Source organism: Solenopsis invicta, chromosome 16, assembly GCF_016802725.1.
Source record: "Solenopsis invicta isolate M01_SB chromosome 16, UNIL_Sinv_3.0, whole genome shotgun sequence".
In the NCBI taxonomy this organism is placed as follows: domain Eukaryota; kingdom Metazoa; phylum Arthropoda; class Insecta; order Hymenoptera; family Formicidae; genus Solenopsis; species Solenopsis invicta.
The window spans coordinates 18,989,078-19,010,438 of record NC_052679.1 but is presented as its reverse complement, the minus strand read 5'-3'; the positions used below and the strand labels follow the sequence as shown (position 1 = coordinate 19,010,438).

The 21,361-nt window shown below is 38.7% G+C and overlaps 1 protein-coding gene across 8 annotated transcripts in view; it reads left to right on the top strand.

Moving 5' to 3' along the window:
* LOC105193137 (potassium/sodium hyperpolarization-activated cyclic nucleotide-gated channel 2) overlaps positions 1-21,361 on the top strand; it is a 138,343-nt gene that overhangs the window by 13,834 nt on the left and 103,148 nt on the right. For 7 of the 8 annotated variants that reach the window (XM_039458566.1, XM_039458565.1, XM_039458563.1 and 4 more), the window contains exon 2: positions 10,082-10,165. In XM_039458566.1, the coding sequence (XP_039314500.1) occupies positions 10,082-10,165 (84 nt within the window). Of the gene's footprint in view, positions 1-10,081; positions 10,166-17,775; positions 20,205-21,361 lie in introns of those variants that run through there. The other variant, XM_039458561.1, reaches the window with a different exon arrangement.

Here is a 21,361-nt window from a genome sequence, read left to right as displayed (position 1 = left end):
AATGGTCATTATTGACCAATAAGATCTTTTCAATCATTGTACTCTTATTCATTATTATTTTTATAATAATAATAATTTTCATATTATTCGTCAAGAACGTGTGTATGTGTGTGAGTATGTGCAAAATTGCAAAGGTAAGTTTCACAATGATTAGTGTTTGTGTGGCTTCTAGCTTTTGAAACATTTTTCTCTATTGCCTTTATTCAATCTGCAATTCTGCGGTTAAGAAATTCGATAATATTAATGATAGGTGCTTCATAGTAAAAATATCTTTGCGCGCACAGACGATTCTTCATGCTGCTGGCTGAAATATTCTTGGTAATAATAATCGACTTGGTAATAATAATCACTTATTCTAGAGAAATAAGTACGCGTGGCGTATGACAAAAGTAGCACAGGCAAACGTGTAATTTACATCGGCGCGCCTTCTGAATGAAAAATTAAAGTACTTAGACAGTTGTGATGCTCTCAAGATTTATATCCGAATCTGCATTTGCATATTAATGCGGGTAAAAGCACTGTACTTAACTCGAGCTACTATTAGTGCACTCTCAGCAATGCAATATCTTTCCGCGCGCAAGCAATATATTTTCGCTCAATGTGAATATACGTGAAGCGCATTACTGTTAATCCCAAAGAATGACAATAATAGCTATGACAATCGACAATGCCCACATAAAATTTGTGAACTTCTTTCGTCCCGCGTTCATTATATAACAAAAGTTTGCATTGTATTTTCGCTTTAATATTTTCGCAAAGAAAAAAAGCATACGTTCTATCTCGTAATATTCATAATGACAAAAAATTTTGTTTTCTTTAAAAAAGTTTTTATTTTGAATCATTGGGCATCTGTTAATAAATGGTATTTCAGTTTAGAAAAAAAAATCGAATCAAAATTTAATCAAATTTTCATCAAAATCACACATACGATGTATATTAAAAAATTACACCTTTAAAATATTTATTTGTGCTAAGATAAATATGTCCGAAGAATCAAAGCACGTAACCTCTGTTAATCTCACGATCAAAATTTTGCGATCTATCATCCAAGTATTCTCGCGTGTAGAGAATTTAAAACCAGCAGTGATATAACATTAAATAAAATAGTCGCAAGTTAACAAAATATGAGAGCCCGTCTTGACTTGACAGATAATATATGATAGTCATTATAATCCAGATAACTGGGCTATGAGTTGTTATCACGCAGTCATTTCTTACTTTCTTACTCGTTATTGCCTTCCGTGACATTTCCTTCTCATCGGGGAGTTGAGAAAAATCCGTCCTATTCAGAAACACTCGTCTTATAAACCACCCGATCATTACGTCGTCGACCAGTGCAAGAAAGAATAAACGAGTCACTTACTGCTCCTGCAATTTGCTGTATCTTCACCCTACTATTTGATTTGAGTTACTTAATTTGCGTATTCATCTCGTCTAGATTTGAATTGCAACGATACTCCATGATTAAGTAAATTTTATTGCATTTACTTTATAGGAAATTCTAATAAAGATACATGGATAGGATAATACATTATCATCATTTTACGACTGCTTCGTTCATTCATTAAAAACGCGTAAGTTAATTAGAAAATATAAATGTACAACGAAATTGAGTAGCTAATGATGGAAGAAGAATCGTTGGTAAGATTTATTATAATATGTAATAAGATAATATTTTATTTTCTCTATTTTTACCAATCTTATTATGCACATTGACATTTTATTGTGCATAAAAATCCTTAGATCAATAAGAATTATAAAAAAAGCTGCATGTTTAAAATAAATATTCTCAGATTGGATTCTTATTTCATTAGATGTAAAAAGATAATTCCATTTCCATCGCATTTCTTTATTAGCCTTTGTTCATTTTTCCAGCTATTTTATTCGTGATCATGTAATGAATATGTTCGTTTCAACTTTGATATATTTAAAAAGTACTGTTAGCTTTAAAACATTTTATCGTATGCAGTGATATTACTATATGGAAATTAGGTTCTTTTATCTCAGTTGAAACGCGTTTCAGATAACATTGGATATTATTTACGAATACCATTAACACACATAGTATGCAGTATATTCGAATATATTTGAGAATACTATGCAAATATGTAATTATATTCGTTAATAGTAAAAATTTTGGAGCTGTTTTTAAAAAATTGCTAGAAAAGCCGTATTTTAACTTTCTTTTGTTTGTAACGTACTTTCTCTGTGTATGTTAATTTATGTAATGTATGCAAAACAAACAAAAAATTTTTGTCAAGCAATGATTTCTATGATTTCTATGAGATTTAAAACCAGGATTAAAAAAATACATAGTATGTTCTTACGCTTCGTAGTGTCAATGCAGTATAGTATATAGCAATGATGCTGCCTTTGTTTACGTGGAAATGCATATAAAACTTGTCATCAATGTGCTCGTTTCTGTGCGAACAGACTGTGATGGCCGGAGGCAATCTGTGCATTTGTTCTCCGTTAAGGGTCGAGAACAAGGCCGACTCGACGTTACTCTTCCCGCACAATAACGATAATTAGCTTCGTTTGCGGCCTCATCAAGTTGAAATCAGGCGTATAATTCTAATACTTTTGACAAGCCTGCTCGTAATTCTAGGTAAACAATATTCGACAAACAAAGCTAATTTTAATAGCAGACTGAAATATTGGAGAGTACCCGATGAGATTCGATCAGCGAATATTTATTTTAAACGCCTTTCCTTTTATAACTGCTATTAATCTGCAGATCAAAATATTAACAGTAAAAAAAAAAAACGTTAGTGTACAATAAAATTCGATAAAATCAGTCAAAAAAATGAAATTGAATGTTTATTAAATATTTATAAACAATAATTAATTAAAATTAGACCGATACGAATCTGGTAAGATTTCAAATTTCCTATAAATATTTAAGAAATATCTTAAATATTTATGGGAAATCCGAAATCTTACAAAATTACCTTTTTATCAATGATTATTCAATTTCGAACATTTACATTTCATAATTGATTTGCGCAATATTAACATATGGCAAAATCGCAGTAATAACTAACAAGAATAAATAATTAAATAATACACATTTTTAATGCAATTTTAAATATTAATAAACAAATATTTTGCTTCCCAACGATTTCCTCAGTAAAAAAAATCAACATATTTTCATGCATGGTATATTATATATTAATGATCATTAATATAATGAGCGCGAAAATTGTCTGACTGCATATTCTGCAAGCTCTTTTATCCAATGCTAATTTAGTAACGCTATCTCGGGAAGTATACGGTGTATCGAGTTATTTTCAGCGCAACGAGCTGGAGAAACGGGAAACACTTGCGGGAAAAAACATTTCTGAAAAAAATTGTAAGACTTCACGATTAAACACGGCGTGTAAGCAGCCGAGAGCAGTGTCGCCTCATTATGGTGCACTCACATTAGAGTTGCACCTATTCTGCAGCGACAGATTTTCCGCGTAATGATGCTAATGTGATTTAATGCATCGTTGTGGCGAGACAGATAGAATTCTCGGACATACCGTGGAAATCCCCCGCGACATCAATTTGTACAATTTACATTATTATTCATGATAATCAAATCGTACGATGATCCCTAACGAGTATTTGAGCATTGTCATTGATTAATCGTGAATCGATTTCGAAATGTCTCATATCCTGTCTAAATAAATAAATTTTTTTACTCCTTTAAAAGAAATAAAAAATCACCTCTTTAAAGAAATCGTATTTACAACAAATTGATATTGAATAATGATTACATTTATATCAAATTTATTAATTTGTACGTATAATAAAAGTGTCTTTCTCTGCTGCGAGATGCCATTCCTCGCACGTACAATTTTCCAATAATCATTGTCGCGTTAAATTAAATCGTGTGACAGTGTGTTTGAATGTTATCTGTCATCCGTAAAGACTTTGACAATTACGTGTCACTATGATTTGCCGTTGACTGACAAAGCTCCGTTCAAGTATCTAATCTCTCATCTCTGTTAACCGTAAGTCTATCTCTCGAGTATCTTTAATCTCGTCAAATCAACCGTGTATTAATTTACAAAAAGCACTTGGACCGGAATATTTTCCACGATAACAATTATCGAGCTCCGTGCCGACACAAAAGAACGTGAGATCGAACCTGTCCTAATTGTGGATTCACCCTTAACGTTCGAGTTGATTGTTGGCGATGGTAGCGGCGGACGGGTTGACGAGCAGGGAGGACAATGGAAATTGCGAGCTTGAAGCAGCGGCGATGTAAAGACACTTCTTTTACTCCTTTCGCCTTTAAATTGCTCGCGGTACGCTCGACTGATCGTGTGCACGGGGTAGTCGGGATGGTCTTTTCGATCCGCGGTATGAAGGCTCCCTCGTCAACTCTCCCTTTCTTTCATTCTCTCTCTCTCTCTCTCTCTTTCTCTTTCTCTTGGATCAGCCGATGTGTGCACGAGTCGTGCTATTCACGTAGACAGATGCAATGTCCGGGTACACGCACATGCACCTACACATGCAAATCGCACATGCGGCTCGGATGCTTGCCAACGATGTCGCTTTCCCATTTCGACAAACGTACGAGAGAGAGAGAGAGAGAGAGAGAGAGAGAAAGAGAGAGACGTGTGTACTAACCAAGGGGTAACTGCATTACACTCATGCGTATCTAGAGCATAGGACGTCGCGATCAACGGAGCGAAACATTCGTTGAAACATGAATAGGAAAAGAGGTAGCACGAAATTACGACGTCGCAATTTGGAGTAAACGCGATCAGGAGAGTTTCTCTGTAGTACCTAAAAACGCGAAATGAATGAGATGGGTTTAATACGCGATGCTGAGAGCTGTATCGTAAATCAGATTCATCCGAGAGACGAGGATGTATAGGAAACATATGAAATAAATGAATTATACACTTCCGCTTTTCGCTTTTCCACCTCGCTCTTGCAGAATCTTCTCTCGTTACACCTTTCCATGTATATTTCATAAAATGCTTTTTAAAAAAAACGTAATATATTCAACCTATATAAATTTATTCCTCTCAGAATATTATACTGATATTTATACACGTTCATCGCTCATTCATTCTTTTCATGCGTGCGAAATTTTTAATTGCAAAAACGCGAAATGCCGAGTTGATTAAGAAAATTTCGCAAAATTTCCTATTAAAAGTTCGTTTATTTTCATTCTGAATTTGTGCGTAACAAATGTATCTTTAACACGTTTTAGTAAACATCGATACATTTGGTTACAATTGTTAAATTCCTCAGAGTATATCATGTATATTTATCTGATACAATGATAAAATATTTTTTCTTTAAATATTTTTAAAATTATTATTTCTACTATTCCTTAATTTTTTCCATTTGAAAAATATATATTTTTTAACATTCACAGTATATTGTAAAAAGTCAGATAACTTTTAACGCTAAAAGAAATCAGATATCAAAGTAGAATGATTAATATGTTCTTTAATCTATATATGATACCTTATTATATACGTATAAAATTGATATTTTCTGAAATATCTAAATATAGAATATTACTAATGTTCAAACAATAATCACAGATTACATTTCCATATTGCTCGCGGTAATCATAAATTAAAATTACAATTAAAATCGGTTGGTGACGGATAAATTCACTAATCATTGTTATTTCGCTGTAATTTTACAGAAATAATATAAATACATATTTATCTGAATATTTATGATGCTAAAATACATCAGGCAAATAAATGTTGTTTCACTTCCGTTCATAACAGAAAAATATAAATTATTTTCGTACCTTGTGCAAAATGAATTAGTGATCTTTTTAAAAATAAGTCGTTTTTAATTTTTTAACGAGCAAGTTAAATATTTTAATTTTTTGTTAAATTTTTATGTATCATAAAAATAAATTTTATAAAAACTGTTTTACAAGTTGTAGACATAGTATAAATTTGTATCATTATTGAGATTAAGAGAACATAGTTGAGCTCTACAAATTTCAATAGTAGTTGAAGATTAATCACACTATCGAGAGCATAATGTTTCACTACATGAGGCCAGTGGTGTTTAACATAATATCAATAAACACGTTTGCAGGTTAGCGATAGATACGTGATGCTGTAGCAGCGATGTGAGCCAGGTTAGCTATATAATACTTGATTATGTAAATTAGGAGATATTTCCCAGTGGAAAGTAACATTTGGATTAGTTGTCATAGAGGAGCGTGCATCAAACTGGAGATATACTATGACTTTCGCTATTTTCATCGCGATTCCCAACGGGGGCGATCGCGAGGACAACAAATGTATTCCCTGGCATCAATTCTAAAAAAATCTGTCCTATTTTTTTGCCGACGTCAGGCTTTCCACCGCTAAAAACCTGCGGTTGATTTCTTCATGAAGTTATTTTGCACAGCTTGCAGACCGCATCATGCGACGTTATGTAGCGTAAAAGATTCCGCAATGACTGCATTGCATGAACGGACACGCAAGGATCAGCGCTTCTGAAAGCTTTATATATCGTCTTATATTTTACACCTGTATATTTGTATCTTTGTATATATACATTCTATTTTAGTTAGTTTATCATTTCTTTAAAGAATACTTAAATTACCTTAAATAATGATAAAAGGTAAATTTTTTTTCACGAAAGTAATTTACAAAAGTGAATTTATATGTCTGGAAGAAGAAAGTTTTAATCATTATAATCGCGATTAATAAACTAGGTCTTCAAATAGATTCATTAAAAATTTTATAAAAATCTTCAAACTTTTACTGTGACGTAGAAACAATTTACGAGAAATGCAAATGCTTCCCTATAATAAATACTCAGTAAGTCCAAAAGACTTATGCTGTTTTCAAGTATTTGCATACCGAGCAAACATGTATATATTTTGCCACGGTGAATAACAAAACGAAAGAGAGAAAGTAAGGAAAGTTAGAATAGCAGAAAATATTTCGTGAATATTTTTCCTAAGTCAACCGACGCACGTATGTACACGGGCGCAAGTCTCGCGATCTCGCAGAGACGTTGCAGACGACGTTCGCAAGTGGTAAGGTCGTTCGATAACTCCTTTCCACGAGCTTTCAGTTAAAAGATAAGAATCTCGGATTCGAGGCCAGACGAGCACAGTCCTCAAGGCGTCCTTTGGCCATCGGCAAATTTCGAAAGGGCGCTCGACCTCGCGTGGCAAGGAGAAAGAAGGGGCTGTGGTATCAGAGACCACAATATAGAAGAGGGAAAGAGAGAGAGAGAGAGAGAGAGAGAGAGAGAGAAAGCGCGGGGACAGGGCTAACAGGATCGGTCTCGTTCCCCTTTTCTTGGAGTGCATACATATACGAACTTGCACGAACGGGTGCGGATGAATTGGAACAACGCCGCGGTCCCGACAAAGGACATATCCTGAATATACCACGCGTATTGTAAGCAATGTATTTTTTTCCCCCCTCTTTCCTTCTTCTCCCTTTTCAAAAATATGGCCGCGCCTCTTCTTCACACGACCGACTGAAAGAAAATCGGGGAAGTGCTCGATACATTGCGGAAGGTCAAGCGCCCTCCGCGCCAGACAATGACAAGCACTTCGAGTTTCACGTACAGGCACGTCGAGCACGTGTGTAGGGTGGGCGCGGAGGGGCGACAAGGGCGGAGGAAAAGGCCTGAGGGGATGGGGTATACCGTGTGTTTCGCGCGGTGCCGTATCACCACCGATGTATCCTGTAGGTCACACCGGCGTTGGTATCGACCGACCGCGTGTACGTTACCTGCCACCGTTGCCACCGACAGCCGAAATATTGCAACGATCGAGCCATGCGGAATCTTGGCAGCGATATCTTTCCTAGCGCGTGGCGAATCTTTTGTGAACGATATCATTAGGTATTATGTGAGATACGCACGAGTGAATCCAGCTTGCGTGACACGACGATACGCGATTCGTTACATATATAATTTAACGCGTTTCCGGTAGACTCGTGAGTCTCGTTTTCGGAGTCCCGCGCGTGATTTTGTTAACACAACACTCGGTGGTGGAAGATTGGTCCCTGAGAGAGAAAGAATTTTCAGTCGACGTTGATTTAATTTAAATCACAGCGTAACGTTCAACTGTTCCCATTTTAGGAACAGTATCCAAGTTATTGGACAATTCGTTAAAGTCAATCGACGTTGGAGAGGCTTATTATTAGTGCAACGTTTAACGTTCTTTTAGCACTTGAATACCCTCTCTGTTCTTTCTATATTATAAATATTTAGCTATTTAAGTATAATTAAATAAAGAAGAAGAAGGTAAGATGGCACCCATTTTCATTTTATTGAATAATTTTGTTCCTAATCAATATTTTACATTGAAACTTGGATGATTATGTTCGTTAATGTGTTGCATAACAAATTCTAGACTCAAAGTAATAAATTATTTGTTACTTAGAACGTGATTTATAAAAATGTGACGCACTGCACAATCGGTGGAAAAGAAAAAGTGGTGGCAATATGACTAACCCAAAAATAAGTTTAAAAAAGTTGGTTCAGTTGAAAAAACAGCATTTTGTGACCAAATTATGTATTTTTAATTTTCCACCATTTAAAATTTTCCAGCGTTTAGAAATTATTGCATTTTAAAGTACACAAAAATAAACCTGTCTTGCTACAATTGTCGGCTATTGTGTATTGGCACATTAGCGTCACTAAAAAGCGGAGGGTTATTAAAGGAATAAGTCCGTAACCATTTGTTAAAATTTATCACTTAATAACGAAGATAATAGGGGTAGCCATAATGACCGCAGTAACGTTAATACCCTTCTCCTTCATTATGATTTGATTTTAAAAAACCTATCTGTTCGAAACGTCGTATCGAAAAATTTCTCCGAATATATTATGAACAATATTCGATAAAATCAAGATCGGGAATCGTGATTTTATTTTCATGGCACAGAGAATAGTCTTTGAAACGACATGAATCATTCGGCAGTGTGCGTGCTTGTATGTGCGCATGTGTTGGCGGCTACAATATTTAAAGGATGTTACGTCAGTGTGATCCCTTGTAGCCGCTCTTACAGTCGGGCGAGAATAACGTGAGATTTAATTTCACTGCCAGCCAATCTATTTTATCTCCGTCATTTGTTTAAAGTACACGTGCTTCGCAGTACGCGATTCCGCTGAATCGAGCTTTGGGCTTGTGCAATCTGGTCGTAACGCGCGTGCAGAACGTATGCTAATCGACGTGCACTTTCGGCAGAAATGCATGCTGTTGCCGAAAGGAGAGAGAGTGGTTTCACTTAAACAGATTCCTCTATTTGGAATCTCTTCTCAGCAACAATATATTGAAGCTCTAAGTAAACAAGATCTCTTTAATTAATTAGAAATCTTTTATTGATCAAGCAGGTCTCATAAACTATCGATTTACCTTTTATCTATTAACTTGATTAGTTTAGTCAAAAAAAAACTCGGTCATCGAGATGCTTAATGCGGAAAATAGCAGTGCCTAATTGACCTCGTTATGGAAAGATCGATCGGAAATTTGCTAGACTGGAATCACTAGGTGAATTCACACGTAGTAGACTTCCGATATAAAAATCGGATAATATATTCAATATTACTTTAACGCAATTGAACGCGGAGTTGCGTTCCTTCTCGCATAATCGCAGTTGATTTTATCTGATTCATTTGCTCGCACGCCGCTCGCATTTCATCTCTTCATAAAAACGCAAATCCACTCGTCAGTTAAATTTATTTATTTAAACGTGTCAGTGCTTTTTCATACGTGTATCTTTATGTGCATTTTTATTTTACTATCTCCTCTCTCTCTCTCTCTCTCTGTCTCTCTCACGCTCTGATGTTTCCTATTGTGATGGATCTACTTAACTAAAGTCATATATTTACATCACAGAGAGTATACATCAGAGTTTCGTTGCGGCTGTAATATTTATTAGAGCGTATGCTTATTTCGATGTTGCATTCTCGCTCCTCTCTCCGCTCCGAAAACAAAGTGTAGCGACTATGGCAAGTAAGAGATCCGCGAGACATCGGGAGACATCAGAAACCCCTACGAATATGCACAGTACGTAACCCAAAACAGAATTAATTCTAATCTTTCTGTTTCTCTGTTTCTTTCCCAATACAGTTGCCACGGAATTGAGAATCGGCATGCCGCGAAGCACGAGAAACGCCCGTCGCAGAAGCTCGAGACGTCCTGGCCGTTCTCCCTGTAAGTCCATTTTTAACTTTTTTCTGATTGCGAAGCTATATTGGAGAGCTATATCCTTCGGGAGCTCTCAATCGCGCGGTTCCGCTCCGGAAATACGTAGAAACGAATGTGCTGTTCTACGCTACCTTCGTTTCACCAATTCGGGGTCAGTCCGGTTTTATCGATATATATTTCATTTTTGTTAATTATTAAAAGAGTACTGCGTTCAATTTTGCTCTTATTACTTTCTGGAAGCTTAAACGATATTATAATAGAGATAATTAAAATCGCGTTAGTTGCACGAAATCGCGTTAGTTGCACGAAATAATCGAATAAACCGTCAATGATCAAATTAATAATTATCAACTTACATGCACTGAGAAAAAAATTTATTTGAATACTTGCAATAAAATATTTACTTATGGTACATAAATATTTATTCAATAAAAAATGATAAGTAATTCTTGCATGAAACAAATATTTATTTACATTTAACAAATTATTTCATTACAAGTATTCAACCAAGTATTAAAATTATTAAAATTTGGTAATTTTTTCTCTTAGAGTAACCGTTTTCTTAAAGAATCGCAAATACTTATACCCGACAATCATTAAAATCACTAAAAAATATATCTAATTATTAATTTCAACATTTATGAAATTTGTCAAAAGTTTCAATTAACTCCAAGAATCACTTATTTGATATAACACATGTGAATGCAAGTCTAAAGTTCTTCTTCAAAAGAACTTATATTTGTCTATATAATTGTAACTAATTTACAGGGTTGGGAAATAACTCGTTATTTATAACGAAGTTACAGTTAGTTATTTTTCTTTCAATAACCGTAATTTAACTTAAATATTTTTTGGTAACTAGTAATACCAATTTAGTAGTTACTTTTATAGGTACTTTAAAACTTATCCGTTAACACATGGTCTACGTTTAAAAGAATAAAGTAATAAATTATCATTGAGAGTAGCTATCATTAAAGTTGGGACATTATTTTTTTAAAACAAGCCCCAAATTATTTACGATGGTTTTATCGTAAAATTTGAAGTTGGCAAACTTTTTAGCTAAAAAATATCGTGATCCCATAATTTTGATAATATATTTCAAGTAAAAATATTAACTTAATATAAATTAGAATTAATTCCGTTAATATATTAAATATATTTAGTTTCCAATTCTCGAAACAGCTCTGATTTATTACATACAAAATAACATTGCACATAACCAAATGTTTAGTTTAGTAAGTAAAATAATTTAACAATGTTAGAAATGTAAGATTCTTTTATTTAAAGTAGCAATATATAAATTGTATAAACATCGTAAAAAATAAACTGAAAAGTAACAACTCATTACATTTTGAATAATTGCAACTGTAACGTGTATTTTTCAGAATCAGTAACTTGTAACAGTAGCTAGATATTTTTTTGAGAAAAAAAAAGTATAACTCAAACTAATTATTTCAACAAAGTAATTTTCCCAATCCTGTTAATTTATATTCAAATTTTTAAAGCTCACAGCTCAATCAATATAGAAAAAAAAATCTTGTTAAATCGCAATACGGTTTGTAAATGTTTTAATAAGATTCAGATTTTTTAACGAGAATTTTGAACACTGCAATAGACTGTATCTCATTTAAATTTAAATATGATGATCATCAAAGCATTCAGCCATGTAGGACTGACGTCATTGTTGTTAGAGGGATCTCATTATTTTAATAGATGAAAGGAGCGAGCGCTTAGAAATTGATCCGGGCCGTCAAAGCTACCGAAAATTATGACTTGATATCCGCCTTACACAACTTTACGTTGGCGCCATTTTTACGATCAATAATCTCCCGCCTTTCGTTGCGGCTAGATGGCACGTTCTGCCCGGGCATGTTCTTGCTCTAAAACTTGTTACATTCACCGTGCGATAGCGCCACGTCGAGCTTCGTAAACTTCGGAAAGCGCATTTATGAACTTTTCATTTAATACGTTTTTTGCATTAATTTGATGTTGCGAGTCAAAGAGGCAATTAAAACGACCAACTGCGTAACGGCATCGCTCTCGTGCGCTTTATAATGGAATACTTAACAAGATAATAGCGACACACGCGACAAATGAAGTACGTGACGGGATCAAGCTATGATGAACAAATAAATCAAATAATATATCTGTGAAAGACGCCGGACAGCGCGATTTTCATTGCAACCATAGTGAAATTTTTCAAATTTTTTATTGCAACAAAATAGAAGAAAAAATAAACGACGGATGCAGCTCCACGAAAATATGTTGCAACATGACGCATCTCCTTAACTGCGCAATACGCGTTGATATATAAGCGGTAGATTGCCGGCGAGATAAATTTTGAATATAAATTCTCACTTACTGAGATAATTTGCACTTCAATAATACCGATACCTCGCGACGTTGTTGCAATAAATTATTGCACGTCGCTCGGAATTCGGAACGAACGCACGTGTATGTTGCACAAAGCGGTGGATATCCGCTCTGCGCGGCACACGATATAATTGCGCGAGAGAAGTTCATAGTAATACGAACCGTGCAGCTCTGCATTTAAAAATAACGCATTCCGCGTTTGTCCGAAACAATCGAATTATGATACATAAAGGAATTAATTAACTAACGTCCGAAACGTATCTGCGTTAATCGATTTCCAATTCAACGGAGTAACAGTAATTAAATAAGCGAACTCGCAGCACAATACAATGCAATGCGTGCTCTTATAATATTTATTGCATATCCCGCAATATCCGGATTTATGCATATTCATCAATATCGTTTTACTGTTATGCTGTTTTCATCATGATTCTCTTACGTAAGAAAAATCGCGCTGCTATATAACTTTTAAGGAGCATCTACCGAGCAGTCGTTACGATGTTACGACGCTGCGAAAGATCAATCAAAAAGAGAATATGTGGTTTTTTCTCCTTTGATTAACCCATCGCAGTATCGTAACATCGTAACGACTGCATTGCTATGTAGACTTTCCTTTAATAATAGTCTGTTTTATGAAAAAAATAAAAAAATAAATAAAAAAAATAAAAAAATCTTTGAAAATTTGTAATAATCCAGAAATAATCTAAAACAAATTATTTGTAGTTTGTGGAGGAGTACGTTTATTTTATGCGACTAATTAACGCGCGGGTCGTGGATAATAGATATTGCATTTTATTGCGATCGTAGCGACGTAATACGATGGTCACAGTGAGATAAAATAAAAAGCGGTCGAACGTCCGTTCGGTCCACAAACGCGGTCGCGTGGGTGGCTGCGTTACGACGATTCGCGTAATTATTTTATTTAACGCCGAGCTCGCTCGCTCGCTTGCTTGCTCGCTGGAACACTTTGCTCCTATGAACGTCACGCTTTTGTCCGTTCCAAACGCTCCGCTACCCCCTCTTCGGCGACCCTTTAATTTCATGTTTTACACGTCGTTGCATATGCATGAGTAATTAACGACGAACGATCGCGACGCGCGTCACGATTAAATTGTGTTTTGTTTGAGCCACCCTCTCTCTCTCTCTCTCTCTCTCTCTCTCTCTCTCTCTCTCTCTCTCTCTCTTCCCATGTACTTCCCCTCTCTCATCATCGTGTGTTTAATTACATGTGCTTTTGGTGCGCGATAACGTCCATTGGCCGTGTCGGCGCGGGCAAGAAGTAAGTCAAGGATCAATCCGCGCGCCGGCCGGACGAATTTCGGTAGTCCTCGAATTATCGTGGGCGCGCCCGACCTTAACACTGATTGGTCGATACCCCGAAATAGCCACGGGAGAATCTGATAACGTGTCCCGATATACAGGGTGTCTCGGGGATTCTCTAATCAGTCCGGAAATTAATTCTCGAACGCAAACGTTAAGATGTCGACATTACGAAATATCAAGTGGTCGAAGATGAAAAAGCGAACTTATTCCCGGGATGTAATTAAATAACAAAACTTTTTATTCTTAACTTAAACGTAATTATACTTTGCCTCGTCGGAAGCTCAATCCGGGATTAATTAGCTAGATATCTAGACACGATATTGAAAAGTTGAATAATGCTATAAATTTCACTTGGAAAAAAAAAAACAAAAAAAAAGGGAATCTGTCGTGAAGGTTAAAATTTAATTTTGGATGTACGCCAAAAAGTTCTAGCAACTCTTCGCCAAAATGTAGAAATCGAATTTGCCAATTATTTTTATACGCTTTACACGTAGAGATTAGTACGATCAACAAGCTTTAATAATTTTCACTGCCTTGAAATTCCGAGCAAAACCCCAAATGTCATCGGCTTCTATTATTTCAATATGAGCGGTCCGGTAAAAGAACTCTGGTTTATTTAAGGAGCTTCCATCAGTCGTTGCGAGATAAATATTTCGCGTTGTTCCCCGACTTCGTTCCATAGACGAAAACCGGATACTGACGTCATCGGATGTTTAGTCGACCGAGTTTACTTGCAGCGAACAAATTCACAATTGAATCGAATCATATCTGAAATATTTCGTATGCGGAACACGCAAACACCTCGAGGTATTTAGTTGGAACTTCCGTGCTACTTTTTTCTGAATAGCAAATAATATTAAAATTACACAAATAATCAATTCAGCCTTAGTCTAAGACAAATTTGTATTATTTTTACGGAATTAGGCAGTCACGAGAAGCAATAGTGTCGTGTTCACGCAAAAATGCGCAATTTCTCGAGTACATTTTAGAGAAATTCGTCAGTGAAAACGGAAATATACGATAAATACTGGCGAGGCAGTCAAAATGCACATGGATGTATCGGCGTTGCCGCGTTGCACTCGCGTAACGACAAGAGTTAAGCCGCTTTCGCGCGAATTGATCGTCGGCAGTTTTGTATCAAAATCGTTCCTTCACACGCAAATGAGTACGTCGCATGATGAACATTTCTCGTCTCAATACAAAATATATTAATTATAATTATTGAGCAGATATTCGCCTAATAGTCAATCTAAATACGTTTATAGAGTCGTTAACACACACGTTAATGATATATTAATAATGATATACCAATAATGATAGATAAACAAAATTAATATTGCAAAAATAGATAAGATGAGAAACATCATTAGCACAATAATTGTTTAATTTTTAATTAATCAATGTGTCTTTCTAAATGATGGAAAAATAATTAAATATTTCCAGCGATATTTCCATAGAAAAAGTTCAAGTAAAATCAAGATAATATTCAACCATTTGCGCTATTCGTACATTTAGCATACGATTATTTACATTTCGCGTGAAACCGACTGTAACTGCATGCTGCACGCGAAATACGGATTGCAGTAAGAGCGATTTCACACGCAGTAACATCAAACGATATATGAAACATCGCACGACAGACAATCGACAGAGGAAAATATATGTATATATAGAAGAACTAGAAGCTTTCGCGCGCGATCAGAAAGCAATCGATCACATGCGGAAGAAATGTTTGACCAATGATTCGCGCGAAATTGGCTCAATGCGTAATCGTGCGGAGGTGGATCTAGACAACAAAGAGAACAAGAATGAAGGCGACAGCATCGACGCGACGTGGCTAGCAGCCTGTTTGGATGCCACTTTCAGTGACGGCGACCCGTTTGCCGTCGTTTATTTTCGCGAACAGCCATTCCTTCTCTTTTTGTGTTCCGCAAACGGAAAAGCTATATATAAAGATCGCAGCGGGAACGTAGAGTTGGCTGGGTGCGCGCGACCGGGGGTTGGTAGCGGCAAGTGGTGAGCGGCGAGGGTTGAACGGGGACGGAGTGTGCGCCGTAGGATGGCCATTCGATAACGAAGGGAGGCGCGGAGGAGAGCGACGAGCTCTCGACGAGCGCGTGTACACCTTTGTGTATACATCAGGGAATTCGTCATAGGTTAGCGGGAGGTAAACGCGCGTTTGGTAGACACGATGTTCTTCTATCTATGGAGGACACCGCGAATATGTAACGGTAGTCTTGTCTGTAACCTGGACAGGGCTGTTCGGGAGTGATCAATTTGTGCGACGTTTCTCTGTGAGCCCGGTCTGAAAATCGGTGAACACGGCGAGCCAGCGAGAGAACCGTGAGAATCTGGTAAGCGAGAAGCTTGTATTGTCCGCCGGAAGGACCACGAGAGCCGTAGAATCGTTCTCCAGAGGATTGCGAGAGCTTTCATCCTCCATTGAAAGAGGATCGCAAGAGTTTCAAGGATACAAGGCTTATACTTGTAAGGCCGCATCTCCCAAAAGAAGTTTTTGAAGACGAGTTCCTAAAAACGAGTTCAGCATCAATCAGCGTTCAACAAAATCGCCTTCTACCGAGGAAAGAATTTTATCAAAAAGAAAGTCTGAGATTGAACGATGATACAAAGTATCGATGGTAGATGACAGATGTTAAAAAATGTACGAGGAGATAAACGTAAAGAATTATCTTCATTGTTCATTAGCAAAGAGTGGCTAGGCTCATGATAGGCTAGTACCGTTCGTAAAACGAGTATAACATGAATCCGTACAGTGAATGCCGTATTCAAACAAGATTCACAAAGGAAGTGGAAAAACACGTACAACGAGAGCAGGGTGATGCCGATGAACGACAGTGTCCTCTACTGATCCTGCGTGGTATCTCCTATGAGATATGAGATGTAGGACTCGTGAGAGGTGCGGCGAGATCAGATTTTGTCATTCGATCGCCCAGCCATACGCGATTCGGTCAAGGAAAAGCTCGCGGCGTTGCGAATGTCGGCGTTCCCGTTGAGGTTGGATGCATCGTCATCGATCCGGAAGAGGAGGCTGACCGATCGTCGGTACCGACAGACTGGCGGCCCCCTGGAACACCGGGCGTAAGGTGTCCAATCGATTCGGAGGGAGCACGACCTTCGAGTCACGTGCACTACCGACCGACCGACCAACCAAAAGTTGATGATACGAGCAGCCGCCGCATACGTGAGGGATTCAAGGCTCAAGGAAAATCCAAGGCTCGGATGGGAGGAAGGAAGGAAGCAAAGATTCGTTGTCCTTGATCCCCGGCGCGGTGCCTGAGGGTGCATTTATTTCCGACCATCCGAGAATAATCCCGGCTTACTCACACTATTTCAGCACGGGTCGTGGTACCACCCTGTAGAACGCGAGTGCCCGGCAGGGGATGCAAAATCGCTAAGGGTCTAGCTGTCTATAGGCCATTAGTGACTGGTACTACCGAGTGCACAACAGTCGGAGAACCGTTCGGCAGCAACGACGGTGGTGGGTCGATATCGGCAGTCAATGACGCTGGCGTTCTAATTTTACCGCGATGTAACATTGCGCGCCGATGGCGATCGCACGGAAGAGGATTCGCGTTTTCCGCACGATTCGTCGTGACTCGTGGAGCCGGCCAATCGATACATCGCCCGACGTAGAAAATTCCGCCTTCCGAAACGCGTTGCGACGACGACGGCGGAGGCGACTGCTCGACGTAATAAGGACAGTTTACGCCCGTGCGAGGCGCATATCTCTGCACCATATGGCACCGGTATATTGCATAGGCAATGCGAACGCTATCGTCCGCAAACGGGATCCCTCGCTCACGTTCTAGATCGAGCTTTTCGATTTTATGCTAATCGGGCCGGATGGATTGCGCGCGAGCGATAAAGAGAGTTTCAATCGATTCGCGGACTTTTCTACGAAGGGGATTTTGTATTCAGAGCGAGACCGTCGATAGAGAGACGTGACGTGCGCGACCGAGACTTTAATGCACGCAATTATAAAACATTAGCATCGATTGCTATCGCTAGCCGGGAGTCGCTAGAGGCTGCGACAAGATTGTTACGTAACTTCTATTTGGACTACCTCATTCGCCTTTCTTTCCTTAATTAGAACGCAACAAAGAGACAAGGTAGCAAAAAAAAGAACGAAAATTGAAGAGTCTAACGGCGATACGATCGACCGAAAACATCCGTGGAATAGTATCGATAGTCGTTCATTTCTAGAGTCGTAATAAAGATTAATATAGTCGCGAGGGACGTACATGCGCCTTATCCTCTAAAAACGAGTGTCTAACGGAAGAAAGTTAAGGGAACGATACGATCAACTGAGAATACCGAGGAATCCAATAACGGTATCGGTTTAGCCGTTTATTTTTACAGATCTACGTGAAGAAAATAAAAAGATACGGGTCGCGTAAAAATTGATGAAAAACCGATAGATGAAAGAAGATACAACAAAATACACTCTCGGAGCGGAGAAGCGACCCGAACGGGTTCCGCTTCAGAAAGCGAAAGTCCTGCGAGATATCCTGCGCAAAAGTGCAGAAGCAACTCATTCGAGACCATCATGGTGTTCACCGAATCTTTCGCGAGCCCAACGAGAAAGAGTACGAAGTACGAGTACGGCTCTCGTATTCGATGCGCATGTCCAGTGCCTTGACTACCGGGACGTCTATACCTTCATCGGCGTCGCGAAGCACTCGGGAAAGCGACACACATATCAAAGTTTTGCCGCGTATTCGCGATAAAGTCGCGCTTCGTCCATCGCCGCGTGATATCGCCGCGCGAGATCGGCGAGTCGCTGCCCGGTGTACGCCAAGTATGAAAGTAAGAGAGAACAAGTACTGAGAAAAAGCGACAGAGAAAGAGAGATAGAGAGTGCGCGAGGAGGAGAAAGAAGGATCTCCTTCCGCACGAGAACGAACAAGATTCGCGCGCGAATCACGGAACTTCGGAGGCAAACGGAGGAGAAACGCGGATGCTTAGAAAAGCAATATAGGAAGGAAAAAAAAAGAGAGATCGAACCTTTTTATTATTATATAATCGAAAAATCGGCTGTGCTGCTATTTTATCAGAGCTTAACGCATGCATGAGCGCGCGCGCGCGCTTCGTCGGGTTTTTTATTACCGCTCGGAATCGGCTGTGCTGTTAATTAATCAGAGCTTAATATACTTAGCGTGTTATCGCGTAGTGTTCGTTCGTAAGCATCGTCCGCTCGGGGACATCATCAGCTGTGAGGGGGAGGGAGAGAGAGAGAAAGAGAGAAGATAGAAACTGCAGACGGCGACTTCTTTGACTATTTTTGCTACGTATTTTCTGATCGCTTGTTTACGACAACCGTTCGCCGCGAGAGATCGAGAAGCAAAATTCATTTCTGACTTTGCGAGATCAGGCTGCAATTAGCGTGATTTCTCTCCCGTGCCCCTCCCGTCCGATTTTCATCGACTGCCGCCACGGTGCCGGGTCCGACGCCGAAGGACCGACGCGAGGCGCGACGTGTCGGCTTTTGGTCGAAATTTACGCGCTCGATCCGCGAAACTTTGCCCAACCATAACTCATCGAGCAACGAAAACTCGCGCCCCTATCACACCGTGGAATCGATCGCCGACACGTCGGAGACGGACAATCTCTCGTCGTCAGCGATCGACCGCCTGTTTGTTTCCGGACTACGCGCCGCCGAGGGAAAAACAACCCTACATCTCGTCCCAAGGTGAGGGAGGGAAGTCGGAATACGGTCGGTCAGCACGAGGGTGCTTCGTTTCTCGCCGCTTGCATGTGCGCGCGTGTCCCGAATACATAATTTCGGACGTATCCGTCTATCTGCCGACGCGGCGCGACGGTAACAACAGCATGAGCAGCTCATAGAAAACGATAGTACAGGTGAAGCTCAAGAAGAGGCTCAATGTTCTTCGGCGATTCAAGTTCCACACGCTCGCCGCAATTCTTATTCTCGCTCAACGTTATTCTCGATAGCTCATCGCAGGCCGCTCACAGAGACGATTCGACCATGTCGTTCCGCACTATCCTGCGAAAGTGCATCGAGAAGACGCGCCGTATGATCGTTCACGCGCTCAAGAGATGAACCGCCGCCGTATCAATAATCGTGAATCGTCGCGAACGCGGATTATCGGCGCGCCCGTTGAAGGATGTCGAAGCTGATTCGTCGCTTCCGTACTTCGGGCACGGATTGATCGAAAAGGGGAATTCGGAGAAACTGGAGTCGAAGGCAATCGAGGGCGGACTTCTGCGCGGCCATGACCAAATACGGCTTCGCCAGGCTGGCTCTATGGCGACCGAGACGTTCCATGTCCTCGCAACCGTCGAACAACCAGGAAAACAACCCTCTAATGTATGCCACCAATGTACTTTGCACTCCAATATGTATAAAGGCTGTACCGGAAATCGCACGCTTTCGCTTTGTCAACAACGAAAATTGGCTCTTCTAAAAATTCAATGAAAAATCACAATTATTTAATAGAAGTTTTACCACATTTTGCCCACGAGACACACATTCAAATAAATAACTAAATAACGTTATTCTTCAATCAATTACGAGTAGTTTCTTTAATTTAACCTTTGATTAGGAAGGGTAGCCACAGCGCCCTAGGCAACAAAGACATAAAGGATTAGAAATTTTGTTCTAGAAAAGAAAAATAGAAAGTATTGTCGACAAGTCTTAAAAGTTCATTCTTTTTACATTCTCTATCTTCTAAAGATTTAACTAATGTAAATTCAAATATAACATAATATATTAATGAAAAATATGACAATAATATTTCTTTGGATTGTTGTCAGGGTCGCACCTACCTTCTTACGTAACTTTTGATCACCTACCTACTTGACCTTCTAACATATTCAGGTCTTTTTCGGTCCAAACACTTTTAAAAAATTCTCTTCGTATTAAAATATTATTAATAAAAGATTTAAGCTTTGCAATTTTTCTATAATATTTTAATACATTTTAGTGAACAGAATAATTATTATAATATGCGGAAGTGTTACAATATTCTAATACCACGAGAACGCTCCAAAAACCCGAACGTGTTTGGAAGGTTAAAGGTTGGTTGTAACTAGAGGCTCGAGCATCGAAATATGTATATAAAATCTTTAGAGCGCTAAAAGAGCTCTACAAAAATGTATAACCATGAGAAAGCGTGCGACTTTCGGTGTGTCCTGTATATGTATTCTTTTTATGCAAATAAATAACGTTATTGCTGACACGCTGTGTGTGCTTTGGATGTTGCCGTCGGTGGGCTCGCTCGGAGACGATCGATTTTAGTCTCGGACAACGAAACTAAACACTCCACGAGAATACGCGCTGCGTTCATATCCAAGAGCTCTTCACGGCTCATGTATTAGTTGTACTTAATAAATCGATGTACACACCCACCACGTGTGAACTTCCCTCTCGTATGCTTCATTTCGCTTGCTCACAAGTTGATCCACCACCGTCATCACCTTTTTTGTTTTCGCCGTGCGCCTTTCTTTAGCACATTTTTATCCGTC